This window comes from Cibotium barometz, chromosome 18, assembly GCF_041138505.1.
Source record: "Cibotium barometz isolate CiBa-2024 chromosome 18, ASM4113850v1, whole genome shotgun sequence".
NCBI classification, from domain to species: Eukaryota; Viridiplantae; Streptophyta; class Polypodiopsida; order Cyatheales; family Cibotiaceae; genus Cibotium; species Cibotium barometz.
The window spans coordinates 49,992,568-50,013,555 of NC_141063.1; the positions used below are offsets into that span (position 1 = coordinate 49,992,568).

General features: G+C 41.0%; 1 protein-coding gene across 1 annotated transcript; it reads left to right on the top strand.

Annotated features, from left to right (window-relative positions):
• The first annotated feature begins 15,458 nt into the window (after nucleotides 1–15,458).
• LOC147629446 (transcription factor MYB16-like) lies at nucleotides 15,459–17,779 on the top strand. Its single transcript, XM_086813003.1, has 3 exons — nucleotides 15,459–15,772; nucleotides 16,144–16,273; nucleotides 16,474–17,779. Exons 1-3 carry the CDS (start codon nucleotides 15,643–15,645, stop codon nucleotides 17,498–17,500), a joined length of 1,287 nt encoding a protein of 428 aa, XP_086669129.1. The 5' UTR covers nucleotides 15,459–15,642; the 3' UTR covers nucleotides 17,501–17,779.
• Nucleotides 17,780–20,988: the final 3,209 nt, after the last annotated feature.

The following is a 20,988-nucleotide window of genomic DNA, read 5'->3' on the forward strand; positions in this document are numbered from 1 at the left end:
TTGGCCAATTCTTGATTCATGCATTATAGACTTTGTTAAGAGTAAGCTTTACAAAGATGTGTAGCGATCACTACGAGGGAGTAGTCCCACATGGATAGCAAAAATTGTGCTCTATCTGCCAATAACTGTTTTTGTGGAGCTTTTCAATGTCTGAGGTTAAAATTGCAAAGACTATGCTCATTTGCAAAAATCTAGATTCTACATTCTTTGCAACTTTACTTGATAAGAGCTGGGATAGGAAAGTGCATGAAGAGATCCATTGCCAGATCGCATCAGAGACACTGAATGTTAAGTACATGATAGCAACACAGACATTCATCATGTCATATTGGTACAAACGGTCTCGTTACATCAAAGAAGAGCTAGTTCCAATGGATCAAGATGCGGCCAATTTAGAGGGCAACAATGTGGTGGATATTGAAGTATATGATGTAGACTCAACCTTGCTCACAGTCATTTCAGTGCGGGAGCTATGCAGTCTACATCATTTGAGGAAAGATATCATAGAAAAATGCATACATGAAATGCGATGAGAATTTTCTTTCTTTCACAACAGAAGAAAGGTGTAGCACAGAAGAGGAAAAACAATTATTTGCAAAGATTTGCAAAACAAAGTAATTATCATTCCTATTTAACTTCAATTACCCATGTACTTTTGATCCAAGACAATGTACTTTTTGATATTATCAACACTTTTGATTGCAAGACAATACATACATCAATTTTATATTATCAATACTTCTTTTTTATATTAGCAATGAAAGAAAGCTTGCAATGTATACGAGTCATGACTTTGATTTATAAGAATTTACTTCAATTAAATGGATTGTTTTTTACATATTGTGGAACTATGCCAGAAAAATCGTACAAGCCTTTTAAATAAGGAATTAGTGTATGTTCCAAAAACCTATCATCTATATCTCCCTCAAAATGTAGGGGTGATATACAAATATCCCCTTCTTAGGGGTATCATCTATCAACAAAGTATTATGTATGTCAATAATGTATGTCAATAGGTAGATGCATAATGCAAAGGGCTTAGTGTACAGCGGCACTCCCTCTTTACTTGGATGAAACATATTGGGATGCACCTCACAAGCCCTTTGATCATAGATAAAATAAAAGTCCCTTGGCTCAAAACCTGTTTCTATGCAAAGCACTCTGATCATAGATTCCAAGTCCTAAAAAAATAAAGCACAAACTTGACAAAATCTTCCACTCCTAACCTCAGCATCATGTGCATATACCCTATACGAAATGTTCTCGCCCCGCTAATATTGAAAGGAACAGATTTCCTTTTGAGAAGCAGACCATTTACGTCTAGAATGATCAGTCTCTGAATTGAGAAAACATTTCAATTAGTTTGATAAGAAATGTTACAAACCTTCACTACTTAAAAATGTAATGGGCATGTCTTTAAAGAATGTTACAAATAAATTATCTACTGGCTCACATCAATCTTTTGAGGTGTATGTTCCACATCTCCATCGGTGTCCTTGAGCTCAACTCCCTCCTCCTCTTCTAGCTCGTTGTTTTGGTCTTCCACAACATTCTCATCCTTCTTCTCCTCCTCACCTATATTCTCTTCCTTGCCCTCCTCAACCTTCTCATCTTTCTTCTCCTCCTCATCCATCTTCTCCTTCTCACCCTTCTCTTCCCTGCCCTCCTCAACCTCCTCTTCTTTGCCATCCTCCTCCTCACCCTTCTCTTCTCTACCCTCCTCCTCCTCCTTTTCTCCTTTTCCATCCTCACCGTTCTTCTCTTCCTCAACACTCTCCTCCTCCTTCCCCTGGTTGGGCTTTGGCTTCTGACAAGGTCCATCGTCGCGACAAGGACCTCAACCTCATTTGGGACTGTAGGTTCGTTCTGTGTGGTCTTCTCCTCAGTACATTTTAAGATCATCTGTATTATGGTTACTCTATAGCACTCCACAAAAGGTTGTCGTATCTTTCAATAGTTGATTGTTGCAGTGAAAGGGAAAAAAATCATCAAGTTTAGTAGAGCATAAATTTATGATTGCTAAGAGAGAAATTATCAACAAGTTTTATTACCTTGGTCCATGTACCTGGTTATATTGAAACATGCTGTCTAGTAGGTACTCTGCATGTATAATAGTTCTCCAGCCACACAAATAGCCATTTGTTTGATATGGCATAGGGGGTATCATAAGAATATCTCTCATTTTATGAGATCAATTATTTTGGCAGGAAACAAAAGCTTCTCGAATCTCCATCTACTTCTCTTCAGAGTCTCCGAATCTTTAACCATGATGGTGATTCTATGTGCGTGTGTAGCAACTATACACATATCATTGAAATATTCTAGAATAAAATCTTCGGCTGCCTCCTAGAGACAAAGCAATTCTGTTCTCTTCCACCTCATGTGAAGAGACCATTAATCACAAACTAATCTCACTCACTAACCTCTCGAAAGGAGCCTTAGGAATACAGAGCTTAATACATTTTTGGGATTTTCTAATTTCCCTTAAAATAGTTGCCCTTTGAGAAAATCTTCTACACCTGGCCTGTTTCAAAATGTGCATAGGCTTTCTCTTTCTCCTCTGTTTAGTAGCAACCTTTGTACCAACATCGGGACCCTTGCCGTGCCTCCTACGGGCAGTTCTCTTAGTCCTCGCCATACAAAAAACTGCACATTTTAAAACATATCCATAAGCATCTCTCTCTCTCATATACACTTTATACACACACACACACACACACACACACATACGCATCCACATATACGCTTTACATTTCTATATAAATGCAACTACAAGAATATGAGAAATTAGTCATGATACCCGAAAGACGCAATATCCTGTTTGCAAACCTCTTAGATTTTCATATTCGCGTCGTCGAATGTCTATGAAGGTGCAAGCATGAAAATATATGTATATAAGTATAAATACACACACACACACACACACACACACATATATATTTAGATATATTTTCATGCTTGCACCTTCGTAGCCATTTGACGCGAATATGAAAATCTAAGAGGTTTGCAAATGGGATATCGTGTCTTTTAGCTATCATGGCCAAATGCTCGTGTTTGTGTGTGTGTGTGTGTGTGTAAATATACACATACACAACGATATTCGCAAGTACAATCATATAGAAATATGGTGCATATAGCCAAAAGACACGATATTCACTTTACTAATTCGGGATCTTTTAATTTCGAATATTCGCTTTGAGTAGCTAGAATATATGCATCTAGAAGCCATTTAACACGAATAAGAAAAAATAAGAATACTGGACATTGGATATCACGCCTTTCGACTATCAACACCATATTCGTGAATTTGGGAATCTCCCAATTCCCATTTTTGAATACTAGAAAAGGGGGACGTGGATAACATGTTTGTAAGTTTCTTAAAACCCTATCATGTGACCTATCATTGAAAAGAGGTTGAAAAATGGGATCTAAAGAGCCATAAAGCGTTCATTTTGGAATAATGGTGTTCAAGTTATGGAAAATCCAAAGTTTTGACCACATGTCCCAAACTTGTGGGAAATTCCCATATTCCCCAATATGGTGTTTATCATAAAGATTTTGGTTTATTGTGTTGTATGTTAAAATATATTTAAGTATATTTCTTTACAAGTATGACAATACAATTGTCGCTGTACATATATATATGTATTAAACATACATATTTTTTTATGTATAGGGATGATTGTATTGTCATAATCTTTAAGAAACAAGTTTAAATAATGACTTCTTCACTCGACAGGTATTATGGTTAAGAAATAAGGAAACAAATGCACTTTCGATGAGTTTTGGTATTTAAAAGGTAATTTTAACGTTGTTTTTGTGATGATAATGGGATCTAGAATAGGTACTTGGTAAGAGATTTTGGTCGTGAGGTGGATGGAGTGTTTCATCAGGTAGTAGCTGGAGTAGGGTTGATGAGCTAGAGCATTGGAGGATGAGCTAGAGCATTGGTTGTCGTGAGGCATTTAAAGTACACAAGATCAGCTTAAGTCGGCTTTTGAGACAAAAAACAAGACACGCATTCACGGATTGCAAGAGATAAAATGACATTAAATAATGGGAAAGTGCACTTTAAATGCGATTTGCACAAATATCGAAGCACACCACGTGTCATGCTACGATTGAATGTCATACGGTCACGTGTCACTCTATGATTGAATGTCATACGGTCACGTTTAAATATCATGTTCAGACTTAAATAACACGGCCAAATAAACTATTCTCACACAAACTCACGGAACTGGAGAGTTTTTTGCTCCAAATTTCTCTACGGTTTCTCAAAAAGTCCAAAGTTTGACACAGTTAGAGTTTCTACACCCCAATTTGTGAGAATCTAGATGTCACTTGCTTCTGAGAGAAACAACAACTTAAACTGTACTTTGAGTACAGTTAATTCACCTGTTAGAATGGAGGAAAAGCAGGACAAAATGGAAATTAACACCAATCAAAATATATATTCTAGAGCGCGTAGGTGTATTACGCTTTTTCACGTACCTTCTTTCAAGAAATTATTTTAAAATCTTTAGATGCTTTTAGATCTCAAGGAATCCCTACACGCATTAACCATTAGGCACGAATAGGCTAATCCTGGATATTTCAAGACAGAATACCTTGTCATTTTGCTACCCAAAACAAATTTGGTTTCGATAGCCAAAAGACGCGATATTATGTTTTTAAATCCCTTACTTTTTCGTTTTCACGTCAAATGGCTACATACACACATACACACACAAACACACACACACATACATATATAGATATTCTTAAGTATATACTGCAAATATATATATATACATACATACATATATACATATATACATATATACATATATACATATATACATATATATATATATACATCCTTATACATATATATATACAAACATATATATATATATATATATATACATATATATACATATATATATATACATATTTATATATATGTATATCTATATACATATATATATATATACACACATATATATATATGTGTTGTATATATATATATATATATATATATATATTTGTATATATAAATGTGTGAGTGTATATGTATGTGTATATCTATACATGTACATACGTATATATATATATATATATATATATATATATATATATATATATGTATGTATGTATGTATGTATATAAGTGTGTGTGTGTGTGTGCATGTCTATATGTTTTTATATGTATATATATATTTTTCTATGTGTGTCTCTCTATATTGGTATATCCATGTAATTGTAAATTGGTATATATGCATAGATACGCCTTTACGACGAGATTTTGCATGTACACGTAAACTATATTCAAGTTTGCTTTTGATAGTTAAAAGGCACAATATTCTTATTTCAAAGCTCTTAGTTTTGTATCTTTATGTCAAATGGCTACTTGTAATTTCTCTCTCTCTCTCTCTCTCTCTCTCTCTCTCTCTCTCTCTCTCTCTCTCTCTCTCTCTCTCTCTCTCACACACACACACACACACACACACGCACACACACACACACACACGCAGGCACGCACACATGCACACACATAGACTGACACATAGCTACTTTGTAATTTATTTTTATAAATTAATCATATATCTGTTTCTTTTAATACAGGGTCAAGGGGATTCAAAAGAAAGTCTTCTGAAATGGATGCACAGTATAGCTTTAGAGGACGGAAAGATGTACCGGATAAGCAGCCAAGGGAGTCGAAGATTTCAAATATGTACTAGTGTGGATAAGAAGCCAAGGGATTCAAAGATTTCAAAGAAGAGGTTGATCGATTTTTCATCAGGTTTAGTGGTTTCTTCAAGTGACGCTCCTCTTATAGTGCAGCGTGAAGTACCTGAATCTTATCAACCAATTGCAGCAATTTCTTCCATATTTGATTAACAAGAGTTCTGCAGGTCTTGTACTTTATAGTGAGGGTACAGAATTAAGTAGGTCTTCCAGTGTTGTTACATTCATTTGTGCCTTTAAAGTAGAGGATCTCGATTCTGAGGAACAAATTAAGGCTAGCATGGATTATGACAGTAGTGCCAACATCTTAGATTCTGTGGTAGAAGCTAATAAGGATATGCCAAACTTGTCCTTGATTCCTGTCGTGCCAAGGAAGTCAGTAAAATGGATGTTGATTTCTCTTTAGGAACTCCTAAAAGGAACAAGAGGTTGTAACAGGGATTTCGAAAGATCACTCACTCTCATTTGATGAAAAATTGTTTGATTTCGTCTAAGCTTCTGGGGCTAGTGAGCAGTATCATATATTGGTTAATATTTTCAATAGGCCACTTGACATTACGTTAATTTTGGAGTAGCATACAGATTTTCTATCAAAGGAGAGGTTTGATTTTGAAGCTTCTGTTAGGAATGGGAGAGTTCCTATTTGTGGGAGAGCTTATGTACATTTAATGGATTTCTCTCGAAGTTCTAAGTACCTGAATCTTCTCCAAAAAAGGTATCTGCAATTTCCATCTGACTGCAAAGTGACATGCTCCGTCCAACCCCAAGTACTATAGGCTACCAGAGGAATCGATTGGATTCCTATGCTTCCTTCATTGTCTATACACTATTCTCCCTTCATTAGGGAAAGAGGTGTGAGGAGACTGTTGATGAAGATGTGCATGTAGATGAGACCAGTCGGCCTAATGACGGCCTAATGACGAAGACATAGAAGTTGTTAATGAGGTCCAGCTTGAACGGGAGGCAGAAGAAGCGAAGACCCTAGACCTTGTAGGACTTAGGAGTCAAGGTTTGAAGATGCCAGATGATCTACATGAGTTCAATGTTGAAGATAGCCAGCTGATCCTGCCTGTACTCTCGGAGTTCGAAATTAGTGGGAAGGTGTATCTCCTTTTGAGTGATATATAGAATACATTTAGGATACGTGAAGACTAGGCTCTATCTGCCATAGCCAATTTTTATGATGGAGAGGAGGGATTAGTTTCAGAGGACTCTAGTGAGACGAGCGACGAGGCCCTTAGTTGAATTTTTACGTGGCAAAGACTATCTAAGGAAGTGTTTCAATAAGGCATGGCAGTAAATTCTTGTAGAGAAAGTAAGTGCAATAGATATTTTTGGATACTACCCTGGCTTAAGAGCTTCTAGGAGAGCTTACTTTCTTACATACACTGCTAATGCTTTATCCTTTAGGTATAGAGAATCCAGAAGAGTTAGATGAGTATGGAAAACATTTTCTACTTAGATTCAAGCAACCAGGACACCATGTTAGCAATAAATTACTTTGGGACAGAGAAACCAGAGATTGTATTCAAAAATTTCTTGTATCATTACATTCTATTAATCCAGCAGCGATTTACATAAATATTTTTTCCTCTCCATTTGTTTTGTGCTTGGATAGCACTTGAGTTTTTAAAAGCTTTACATCTTCTCTGTTTTCTCTTTTCTATATCTCTAAGTGTCTAAAGCATCTTAGACGACTTTAAGCTTTCTTTCCTGTGTGTAGTTGTTGGAGTATTATGCGGTAGAACCATTGGAACACTTCATGCATGCTGTTTGCTTTTCTCCTTCCTCCACCATGTTGTGTATGCATGAAATATGCATTTCATGCCATATAGTGTAACTTTTCCATCCCTTGAGTGTTCCAAGAACTAGGGTTTCCATATTTTTGGATAAAAAATGGCATATGGTTGTTGTAGAGAATATGTTGCATATCAACAAAGAGAGAATCAATTGTGCATCAATCAGTTGTGCATGTGAACTAAAAGAACATAATCATGAACCTTAACATGTAGTGTGTTATGTTGGAATCTGTCCAAGCTATCTTCATGACTCTTTTGCAGGGATTTCACTGACGTAAAGGAGAACATGTGAACATGTTAATAACATATGTTAATTGTGAGGTGAAAAAAAGAAGAAAGAACACCTGCCTCTATAGCCCTTCACCTCGCAAACTTGGAATAACACACACGAACGGGGGCACCACCGGTCACCAGCTGGAACACTTTCTCACACTTCTCCACCCACCCACACCAGACACACAGCAAAAAACAGGGGCACCATAGACAAATGAACACCCAGCAATATATTTCCAGTCAAAACATTTCATACAAGCTTCTCCCGACACAGAAGCCTTAGTCACACGACTTACAAAACACTGACTCAGGCTAGTCATCACTGCCAAGGATACACCACATCCCCAATCACCGCGAACCTCTCGCCTGCCTCTGCTGTGCCAATCACATCAGAATGAACCCGGCCACTCACTCTCTTCAAAAGGCGCCCCACCAGCTAACCCTCTAGTCTTTGCAGCCCATCACTTCTGCATGTGTCCCCAGTAGTAGCTACCCAAACATCTCTCTCTCTCACTCTCTGTCTCTGTGCTGATCCTCTGTCACTTAGTCCAAACCCACTTTGCAGCTTATCTGCAGTGCTACCGGCCCACCACCAAGCAGCAACACCTGTCCTGTCTCTGCTTCACTCGGCACCCGCTCTGTCCACTATCGGCTTCACTCACGTGGCCTACACCAGCTCTCTGTCACCTGCAGCTTATCTGCTCCCCTTTAGTCCTCGCCAGCAGCTCCCTTTGATGCCAGCACCCGCCTCGCTTCCACATAGTTGCTTCTTGCCTTGCGCTGTCCTCCACGCTAGCTCTCCCACACTGTCAGCTCGTCAACTAGTCTCTACACGACGGCTACCTTCTCTTCACACTGAATGCCCCACCACCTCTAAATCCCTTCAGGCTGACTACCAGCTGCGCTTCACTCCACAAGGCTGCGCTCCCTTCACACCAGGCACGCGGCTCCCTCTGGCTTGCCGAATCACCACTTGTCTTTGTCTGACTTCAGCACCCTTCCTCTTGCGCTGGCAGCCAGGCCACCCACTTCAAACCCCCGACGTCCCTTTCACCCCTTCGAGGCGGCTACCAGTCCTTCACGCTCTCGTCTCCCAGCACCTGCTACTCTGCCTCGATCACCCTCGCCAGCCACCTCCTTTAACACCAGCTCCCACACGGCTCACACCAGCTACGTAGCCACACTCTACGCCCCATCGCCTTCCCTTGGCTCTGTCTTGCAGCTGCGCCAGAGAGCCAGACCAACAAGGCGGCCTCTCACCTCGTCCCGCCTCTGCAACAACTCCACCAGGCGTCCTTCACGTCTTCGCTCTCCACAAGGGAGGCCCCGGCTGTGTGTACCTACAGCTGTGCCTGAAAGCCTTGTGCAGCTTTTCCACTATGTATGGCTGCGGCTACGCCAGAGAGCCCCCCTTCGTACAAAACGGCCGCCTCTCCCTGGTTTTTGCAGCGCCAGCAAGGCCGTCGCCTACTTCTGGACCCGGCTCCCCAGCAAGGCAGTCCTCCTAGAATCACCAACCCACTGTCCTTTTTCGAACAAGGCGGCTACTACCTTATCTTCGCCAGCCTTTGCAGCAACGATATCCGCCAGCCTTTCTTGTACAAGGCCTCTTCTTCACACAGGTGAGCGTCAGCTCTGCAGCTTCTCCACAACAAAGGCCACCTCTGTGGCATCCGGCGGTCCTCCTAAAGGCGACCATCTTCTCTTTTTCTTACGCCTTCACGACCCTTCGCCAGCTTCTAGATAGCGTGCTGGCAGCAACTCAAAGCTCCCACGTGGCTATTTCCACTAGTGGCCACGTTTTTATATTATCATTCATTTGTTTTATTTCTTCTAATGCCTAAGAGATGGCCACACAACATTCCTTTTCACACTCATGTCCTTTGCTACCTTGGCCACATCAATAATTGCCCTTATGCTTTCCACACACATTCAATTGCAGCTTACGAGTGCCATTGTATTTCGACGCGCCCACACATTTCAAGACGACCGAGCAATTAATATCATCTGCAACCAACCACGTTCCGGACAGGCCTGCCAACAAGCCCAAATCAAATCCGTCCACCCTGTACACCTGGCAAGGCATTCCACGGCCAAGTTTTCATTCACACCATGCACACGTATGTACACAAGCCAAAAAGACCACTCAGAAAAACGCCTGACATACTTTGGACAGTGGAGAGCATGTACAGTGGCTGTTGGGGTGGCCCCTAGTGAGCGTAGAGAAGTGGCTGGTGGACAGCGTAGCCGCAGCAGAGCAGACAGGGCTGGTGAAGCCGTTGTGAACAGAGAGAAGGTGGCCGTTTGGTAATTCTTCAGAGCTGAGGCGAGTGGAGAGCTAATGTGAAGGAAGCGCAGCCGTAGGTGCATGGCTAAAAGCTGCAGCTGCTGTAGATGTAAAGAAGAGAGCTGGCCGCCTTGTGCGTGTGAAGCGCCTTGCTGAGGCATTGCAGATATCAGCGGCCAGTGTAGAACAGTATTGGTGTGAAGGGCTGGAGTGCAGCCAGATGTGCGAAGAGAGCCAAAGTGAACTGGCCATCGGATAGAGGAAGATACACTGACTGGGGCAGCGCAGAAGAAGATGGCCGCCCTAGTGGTTTTACTGGGGGGTTCTGCAAGTGAACTGACGGGCTGGTGTGGGCCGTGAGAGAAAGGAGCCGTGGTGGCAACTCAGGAGCAGTGTATAGGAGCCGATGGTGACTGAAGTTGAGATGTGGCTTGGGCTTGGATGCAAGAGGAGGCTGCTGTGTTGAGCTGTTGGGTTGGTGCTGAAGATTGTGCAGAGGCTCTGTGGTTGGCGAAGCTGCTGGTCTCGACACACAGAGAGTGGGAGCTGCTGAGTTGAAGGTTAGTTGGTGTGGGCGCCTTCTGAAGAGAGAGTAGCTGGTTTTGTGTGGGCCATGATTGCAACCAGAGCGTGGATGCTGACGAGAGAGAGCCTGGAGCACAGTGCAGAGTTGGAAGCTGTAGAGGTGCTGATGTGTGGGCTGGAGACAGTAGGGCTCACCTACGACACTTGGCAGGTAGCAGCTGGACAGAGAGTAGCTGGGCTACAGAGGAAGTGAAGGAGGGTTGTTGGTGGGGCACCCTCTGGAGAGTGCAGAGACCGGGAGACAGAGGCTTGGTTGTCAGACGCAAGGGTGTATTCCCTTGGCAGTAAATCCTGGCCAGGTTCCTGGTTTTTGGTATAATTATTGAGTTACACATGGTGTTGGGTGCTCTATATGTTTTTTATAAATGATCAGTTGTCTGTGTTGGTTTTGAGCTGTCCTTATGGCATGGGTTGTTGGGTGGTGAAGTGTGAAAGTGTTCCAGCCGGTGGCTGGTGGTGCCTCCGTTCGTGTTGTTGTTTCCAAGTTTGCGAGGTGAAGGGCTATAGAGGCAGGGTTTTCTTTCTTTTTTTCACCTCACATCCTTCTGGTGCCCCCACTGAGGAGTTGCTCTGGCATTGTTTGACTGAGGATCGAACTCTGGCGTTGTTCTTTGCCTAGAAGGGCATGTGTTCCATTGAGGAGAGCTCAGGGATTTTTTACAGGTTGTCATGATGTGGTCTTATCCGGAATTTCATGGTAGGAAAGGTGAAGATGTGGTTGACTTTTTGGAGCAGATGGAGTTGGCATGCATTAGCAATCATGTGACGGATGAAGAGGAGGTTTTGAGGCTGATAAAGATTTTTTTGAAGGGAGATGCCCGAAGCTGGCTGAAGGGTTTTGAAGTACAAGATGCGGCAGGTGGGCTACATGGTGTTTTGACCCTAGACAGGTTGAAAGAAGGCCTTTTGGAGCGTTTTTAGCAAGCAGAGGATTCTAGTGTGCTTTGGCAGGAGTTGAGCATCTTGAAGCAAGTCCATGGACAGTCAGTGGATGATTTTGTGCAGGTATTTATATGTTTGTGGAGTAAATGGTGTATGACGTTGAAGCAGGAAGTTCCTCCTATGTTTTTGAAGAAGAGCTTGTTTATTGATGGTTTGCTACCTCATTTAAAGGTCAAGGTTGAGTTGAAGAATCCCGTCATTTGATGATGCAGTTAGGGTTGCTAGGGAAAAGAAAGGCAAGATTTTAAAGCAGATGGAGATGGGTATTTATCCGTATGAAGGTGTTGTGTATGCAAGGGATATGCATGTGAATTTGGTTGAGGTGGGTAAGGGTCCTATGCAAAATTTGGTTGGACAGGAGCCTCAAAGGCCAATACATGTGCAAGGGGGAATGTTCTATATGCCTTCTGATTTTTTTCCAAAGTCTTTAAAGCAGGTGCAGGTAGATGAGAAGCAGGTGAAGGAGCAAAGTGAAGATGAGGAGTTGCAAGTGGATTCTTCTTTGGATCGGGACGTCGTGACTGTACATGACAGGGATCTGGATGACATGCATGCACATGGAAGTAAAGAGGATGATGCCTTGGTATTGGCTGATGATAAGAAGAAAGAGGAGTTGGATACAGAATGCTTTGAGGATGATTCTTTGTCAGATTCTACAAGGGTGGAGGATGGGGTAGAGACTTGTGATGAAGTGAAGATGGTTTGTGATGCAGATGTGGAGAGCATGGAGGAAGATCCTATTATCCTGGATTTTCTTGGACAGCTTGATGATGGTCTGGTACCGATGATGAATGAAGTGGATGTTCTTCCATTGGATGCATTGTGTGCTGGGGAGTCTTTAGACGATGATACCAAGGGGGTTGGCAACACTCAAGAAGGTATGCATGTAAATTTGGCTGATGAAGAGCATTGTGAGGAGAGTATTGTGCTTGAGGATGATATGTGGGAAGTTGCTAGCCTTAATGAACAGGAGCCAGAGGTGCAGATGGATGCAGATATGGCTGAGAGTGTAGCAAAGGCTTCTTGACAGGTTGTTGAAATGCTGAAGGCAAAATCCAAGGATGACAAGGGTTTTGAACTAGCTGAGTTGTATGGTTGTGAAGAGATGCCTGAAGTACAAGAGCTGGAAGTGTTTGTAGACACTGCTATTGGAAAGGATGTGGATTTTTGTGTGCAGAAAGGTCAAAATGCTGAAACCTGGCCTTTATTGGTATTGATGAATGGGATGCTAAATATTGTAATGCCACAAGTTTTGAAGACAGGGAGGTTTGTTGTTGTGAATGAAGTGGACGTGGATGATTTTGTGGTTTGTATGGTGGATGTTTGGTATGCGGTGATACAGCCATTGTATTTCACGGATGCTGGGAAATGGGATGGTGAGTTGGTATTTTTAAATTCACCTATATATTTATGTATAAGTATATGTGTCTATGTATAGCTATATGTATCTAAAACATAATATTGTATATACTAATATTTACATGTGTGTGTGTGTGTGTGTGTGAGAGAGAGAGAGAGAGAGAGAGAGAGGGAGAGAGTATGTGTGTGTGTGTGTGATAGAGAGAGATAGATGGCTATAGAGATAGCACCAATTCTTTTTTGATAGAGAGAGAGAGAGAGAGGGAGAGAGTATGTGTGTGTGTGTGTGATAGAGAGAGATAGATGGCTATATTTACATGTGTGTGTGTGTGTGTGTGTGTGTGAGAGAGAGAGAGAGAGAGAGAGAGGGAGAGAGTGTGTGTGTGTGTGTGTGATAGAGAGAGATAGATGGCTATAGAGAGAGAACCAATTCTTTTTTGGAACCTTGGTCATCGCAATAACGCGCGGGTCCAATACTAGTATTATATAAAGGAACAAAGCTTCCACATGACAAGAATTTACAGGTTTTGAAAGGAAAGGAGAAGGTTTGAATTTAGAAGTCTCAAAATTAGTACTACCTACTTACTAAAATGAAACCTTAGAAAAGCACCAGTGCCATATAGACAAAGTCGTCTGCGCAATCAACGTCTTGAAAATCTTGGAAGTTTTGGTGCCATATATACAAAGTCGTCTGCGCAATCAACGTCAAGGAAGCGCGTTCTGAAAAGCTCGAGAAAGCTGTGATAAGTTTGTATCAATGGAGTTGTTCACGGATCACGCGGGCAAGCCCATGAAAAAAGAACGGAGCCGCCCGAACGTTTGACGGTCTTCTACGGAACATGGATTGGTACACGCGGAGCAGGCGTAGTAAAAGAACCCTCTTCTTTTAAGTCTCTTTTTGTGTTTGTACTAAAGGTCTTGCTCTCAGCATCACGAATGTGAAGGTCCTATGAAGTTCTGTCCTTTTCAATTCCCCCTACGTGATCATATCTTTTGGAACAATAATTTATTAATATATTAAAATCTACAAAAGAGGCACTAGAATTTACAAAAGGCTTTCAAACCTCCCTTAATCCCATTTCCTATTTAGCATATCACATACCATGTCCCACATTTCTTCTTCCCATACAAAAGAAGATCTTCACCAGGAAATTTGAAAACCCAGTTGCATACACGCAGTTAGCAACACATTTGAGATGAAGCGCTAAGTTGGGTGACTGCTCTTCAAAGTTCTCTCCTTTGGTCCATAACTTCACAATTGGCCTTCTTCCTAGGGGGTTCTCAACTAGAGCCATGAAAATCTCTTCTATCTGTTTTCCTTCAAGTACCATCTTCTAGTTCTGTGTCCAAACTTGGAGGATTTAGCTCTCACATCATCCCATGTATATACCTGGCAACACTCAAGAAGCATTAGGATAACCGAGTATGCATTAACATCTCTCATCATCCATGATCTAAATCACCTAATTCAGATTGGAAGGCCTCAACAACACCTGCTATTATTTATCTTATTAATATAGTTTACAGACCAACAGAAATGTGCACATTTGAGCATAACTTTAGTGGCCTCTATCCCCTGATTGGTCCCTTTATTGAATATCAACTCATTTTGAGAGACACATAACATCCACAAGCAACAATATCTTATAATGCAAAATATCAAATCAATGGTATGCACATGATATTAACAACCTCTTTGTGTGATCTAAACTATATAAAATTAGAAAAATAACTCATCAATACATGATTAAATCTATTTGAACTGAAATGAATCCTTGCATACTTCTAACTATATAGCGAATATATCTAGTCTTAACATGCTTCAACCATTCATACAACTAAAGTCTAAACCAATTACAAGAAAGTAAATACATGCATGAAGAACATTGTACCAAAAGCTTAACAACACATGATTAAATCTATTTAAATTACAAGAAACTAAATCCGTGCATGATGAATATATTTCAACAATTAGTTGGTATGTATGCTGCTTAATACACACCAATATATTTTAAGGGACTATGAAAACACGTAGAATATCAATTGTATATGCTTAGAATTAGAATGCCCAATGCTTGTTGCTGAGTAGGAGGAGGTTTCCTCATTTAGTTGCTCATGCACCAAGGAAGGTCCCTCTTGGATGCCTTACCATCATCAAGGAATCTTGCAAGGAACTAATGGTCCTCTCTAGATTGGAACAAGAATATCATGTCAACCCGGGCAAAGTCTTGGATTTAGTAGCCCACAACATTGGCTTGATGATAAGCTTTAAAGGCCATGAGCTTCTTGTGACTTGAGTGCATTCAGAAGGACACTCGATCAGGAGTTACGAGTTACAGTAGAATCTAGATTAATCATTATGGGTAATGGGTGGAAGTAAACAAGACTTGATGTTTGTCTAAGAGACTCCACTGTCAACGAGACGTTTAGATTTGAACGTAGTAAGCGAAAGGAAACAATCTTTGGGTCAATTAGTAATTAATTCTGTTGTTGATTTTCTTGGAGTGGAAAGTCGACCTAATTTGTAGACGAAGTCGACAATGGTCATTGTAGAGCTTTTTATTGGGTTTATTATTACTATCCATGTCCTTCGCCCTTTAGCACGCATTTCTAGATCTGTTGTAGCCCCTTCTAGTTCTACGCGAGAGAGAGAGAGAGAAAGCGAGCTATGGTGCGTGCCCCTTGCGAAGAGCCAGGTCTAAAGAAAGGGCCTTGGACCTCGGAAGAGGACCACATGCTCATTACGTACGTGCAAAACAACGGCCATGGGAACTGGAGAGGTCTCCCTACGCGAGCCGGTAATAATCCATTCTAAGCGAGAATTCTAAACAAGAAAGAAAACTAAACGAAGCAGAATTCAGCATGGTGTTGTCTACATATATAATACGTTAAATACAAGGTGGAGGAGCGAAATTAAAGGTGCCCTCTGTTAATTACTTTAAAACGACGATTCTATGTTCGTTATGATCAACAAATGCACCCCGTATAGTTTAATTGCCTGTGTCGAAAGAGCGAGAGCAACATTTTAAGGCACTAGTATGGATGCACTACTAGTACAAGATCATGAATGATACAAATTAAATCCTTATAGCTTCGATTTAATTAAACTGTTAATGCGTGTGTAATTGTATATACGCTATTAATTCGTGTGTAATTGTATATACGCTAGGGCTATCAAGGTGTGGGAAGAGTTGTCGATTGCGTTGGAAAAATTATCTCCGGCCAGGCATAAAGCGTGGCAACTTCTCATCTCAAGAAGAGCAGACAATCATCCAGCTTCATGCCAATCTTGGAAACCGGTAGGCTATATAAACACACATGGGTTAATTATATGAATATATTCTCTGTAGCTTGTAGTTGTAAGCTAGAGATAGGGCTAATTATGTTATGTACTATACAGCTTGGTCTAAGCTACAGCTTAGAAACGTTAATTATATGATATACGTAAGATGAGGATTACTATATTAATTTTGTCTCGGTGTTTGTTGAAATGATATAGATGGGCGACCATAGCTACTCATTTGCCAGGCCGAACAGACAACGAGATCAAGAACTACTGGAACACCCACTTGAAGAAGCGTCTCTTGAAAATTGGCGTGCATCCAGTCGCCCATCGGCCTTCTTCCTGTAACCCGGACATGACGGCTGGCTGCTACCCTAATGATTCCAGTAGCCCTCTGATCAAGTTCGCTCTCCTCTGCTTTACTGATCGTTTCTCTAATTATCTCTCCACTACAGTCCCTCCCCTGGCACACGAATGGAAGAATGCTACCCTAATTGAAGCTGACGCCCGTTTAGCAGTGGATTACCTCAAATCGGCAGGCTTTAGTGAGAACTACTCCAGCCTCAGCAACCTCAATCAGCTCTTAACCCAGATATCGATGATGAAAATGCCCGGTGATTATCAAGCTGCAGCAGCTAATTATACAAATAACATTAAGGATGATGAGCAGCTGCTGGCAGGCCATAATCAGCAAGCATCTCATTCTACTATATTGCCTTCTTGCTCTGATCAGCTTCCCCTTTTCAATACAGGGGATGGATTCAACTTGAATGAGATAGCATTTGACTACAACAATATATTGATGCCTTCTAGTTCAGGCCAGCAGCTGTTTTTGGGAAATACAATCCATCCGTGTACGCGAGCTTGTGATATAAATAATGATAATGGTTCTCTAAGCTCATCATTAAGCCAGCAGTGCGAATTTCCGCAAGATTCCAACAAAACGGACTTTTCCACCAACGTCAGCCTGACACATCAGCAAACTACACCATCGCTGCATGGCCAACGTGGCAAGGCAGATAGCAATCAGTTGCTCCCAAATGGCACGCCACAATTGGCCGGATTTGAAAAGGACTATGCGGGAAATGCGGGGAGCCTGCCTTCTACTTTGCTGTGGGACACTGAGCTCTTGATGGCTGACAACGACGTTACCAGCTCATCACAATCTCCAGTGAGCACTAGTACCAACTCTTCTGCAAATGAGGACTACTGGATCAACCTGATAAAGCTCATGGGGGCCTGACTATGATCACCACTCCTAGGCAATTGCATGCACAAACCCTCACTTAATCCCTTATGTATCTAAAAATTAGCTTGCCCCTCCCTATCTTATATCCCCACTTAGCCATTTTTTATGATCGCAATCAAGTAGTAGTAGTAGTAGTAGTAGTATGCTCACATGCGGCCTGCCTGGTGGATTAATTAAATTGTAAGAGATCTTTATAGAATCAACATCATCGTTTTGCTGATCCATGTAAAATTTCATAAATGTAGCCACAAGATTTGATATTATGCTCTTAATGATACACGTCCTTTCATGATACAGATTGCTTCAGTCATCCCGCAAAAGAGGATGCTAGAGTTTTTACAAGTGGCTAATTTCATTTAAGCACAAAAGGCAATATCATAACATATATATTAGCACAATTCTCAAAAAAAATTGGGCCACAAATCTGTTTTATCAAATCTCTAGATCTTAATCAAATGTCCGTTTTGGTGTTGGTCCTCCCTAGATTGGGTAAAATCAGTTATTTCTACTCTCCCAAGGGCTTGAACGCGTTCATATAACACACTAAACTAATTAATGAATGGGGAAACCTTCTGAACTTTAGAGAGAGTGTTAATTAAATTTCATTGTCATCTTACATATCTTAAGGGAGACCTGCCATGTGGCAACTCTTTGCTAGAGCTATGTTCAACACATGAGCTCCCTCAACGGAGTGTGACCTTCATGCTCGGTCAAGGGAAACTTTAAGCTCCATTCAAGGTTTAGCGTTGATGTGTCTGGGAGACTTGCCTCTATAGCCTATCCAAAACACACAATCGTGACGATGCACGGTGGTTGCAAGATCAGGGTGCCCAGTTTTGTCCACTCAGGCACCCTGTAAACAGTAAAAAAACAGGCATTTGTTGACCTTTAGTGGCTAATCTCTCCTAGTAAATGAAGGAATTTCGTTTCAAGTTCTTTTGTTGGAACATCATATTCAAAGTTGGAAATATAGTTGCATAATTTGATTAAGCATTAGATAGTCAAAAGTCCTCATTTTCTTAGGTACAAAGTCAATGTATACACCCAGTCCCAAATTTGAACTGATTCCATAAAATGCTAATATCTTTTACATATAAACTCATATGAGATTCCCACTTTGTACCTTAGATCTTCACATAATATGGAGCTTAACTTGATTTTTTGAGAAAATTTTAAGATATTTGTCTATTTTCTTTAAATATTTCAAGGTCTTTAAAGTGTTATAATATACGCCACTTTTTGTACCCACAATAGCTACCACTTAAAATCCTCAATCTTGTAGATCAAAAGAGTGGGTAGATACTAAGACATTAGTAGAATGTGGTGGTTAGTAAAAATTACAAATCCAATGGTTGGATTTTTAATGATCTCTTTTTCAAAATTCTTCCAGACTGTCAGAAGGCCTGTAAATATTAATAATCTAATTAGTAAAATTACATTTTTGATGTGAATCATATAAAACCTCTAGGGACTAGTGTGCTCGTAATGGTGCATCTATGGAAAAATAAATTGGATCACTCTAAGTATGGAAAGATCATTTTTTAATCATTTCATCATATTTTTGATTAATTTTGATTAATTAGGCTAATTTATATTAATTTAAGCTATATTGGGTTAATTTAAGGGCAAGTGTATTTTCTATTACTTTCTTGATCTCATTTTAAGTACCTTGCCCCCCAAAACTTGCTCTCCGAGCATTGTCCCAGTCCAGCATAAACTGGATAAAACTGGACACCCTGATCTTGCAACAACCCTGCAACTACCACCCAACACCGCAACCTAGCACAAAGACCAAATGAAGGCACCAGTACACTCAACCGACGCCCCAAGATCCTTCGCTGACACAAGTGGACGCTTGGGCACACTCCAAACTCCTCAAACTATTTAGTTGCCTCTTCCAGACATCCTCCTAGGTTAGCTTTAACCTCCTAAAGCTTTGATCTTCACTTTCAAGCCTTCAGCTGTCTTCAGGTGACCCAAGCTGACAAGTAATACACTCAAAGCTAACACAGATAGATCAAATGTTGCCTGTATACCTTCTTCCAAATGCTAACACTTACTTCGTTTCAAAATGTGTCCTACAGGATCCTCCTTAATCCTCCAGCATCAGCTTACCTTAATTTCACAATCCGAGGACCTTCCTGAACACCTTGTCGATCCTTCGTCGACCTTCTACTGACACCAGTTTGACTGTTCTAACTAAACCAGACTCAACTAACAAAAACATACTAAAACTGACTCACAAAATCCTCCTCAGTCAGATAAAGGCCCTTCTGTGTCCAGCGGCACCTCCTAACCCATAAACACTTCAAATCTCTCGAAGATTAAACTCGTTACAGTCACAGCTAATAGTAGCTGGTCTTTGTTCCACGAGAACACTCACGGGAACACGGATTATGGAAGGAGGCCGGAAGTAATTAATGCAAGAGAGCGGGATTGTAGCCGCGGGAACATAAAGACGCACATAATTTTTCCATATTTTTGTGCCGAAGTGCAATGTAAATCGTTTTAGGCCAATGTGGGTTCTAAATGAGAGTTCTAAGTGTATTAAGCAAGGCTCACTTATGGGGTTGTCCGCCCATGTGTGAAAGAGGCCTAGGGTTAGGGTTAGTGACATCTCTACAAAAGAGATGTTAGCTAAAGAAAGTGGACGTTTTTGGCCATTCTCATAAGCTATTGAGTGAAGCTCTTGAACTCTCAAGCTATGGCAACTCTCTAACTCTCTCTATTGTACTCTAATGAGCAGATTCAAGCTCCAATGAGTATAGCTCCACTTCTTTCTCTTAATCTATTTTAGCATCATTGAAGTAGATTAATCTATGATTAGTTGAATGCTTCTTTCTTTCTCTTGTGTATGCTGCATGCTTGTAGTGTGTGTGTGTGTAGTCTCCATTGATGCAAGCTCTTGCCCACTTCATTGGCAATGAGTTATTCATGGATAGACTCTCTCTATGAGCTTGTGGGTTTGTGAATGTTACATTCTATGCTTGTTTAAGCTTGTGGGTTAGTAGATGCATGCTTATAGGTTTGCAGGCATTAGGGAAAGCTAAGATTTAATCAATGTTTGAATGGGATTAAGATGCCATGCATTGCTTGTTCTCTTGATTAGTGTAGTGAATTTAAGGGATTGAGAGATTGATTGAGGTGTTGAATGGTTGAATCGTCAAGTGGTGGTTTATGTATGTGAGCTCTCCCTCATGGGATAAGCCTTCATATACTAATCGGGTTGAGTCCTCAGATTGACATTGTGTTTCTTAACACATTTGTTGATCGGTAGTACTCTATGAGCACTATATTGCACGGTAGAGAGAACCGCTCTACAATGGCGCCACTGCCGAGGAAACAAAATTCTTTGATGTTGCTAGGCGGCACCAACCTAGGACTCCAGGCCCCTCAGGTCAATGGCAGCAAAGGAAAGTAGAAGTCAAACCAATGGGCCCCTGTTATGAGTGCGGAGAACCCCATTGGGCTCTTGATTTTCC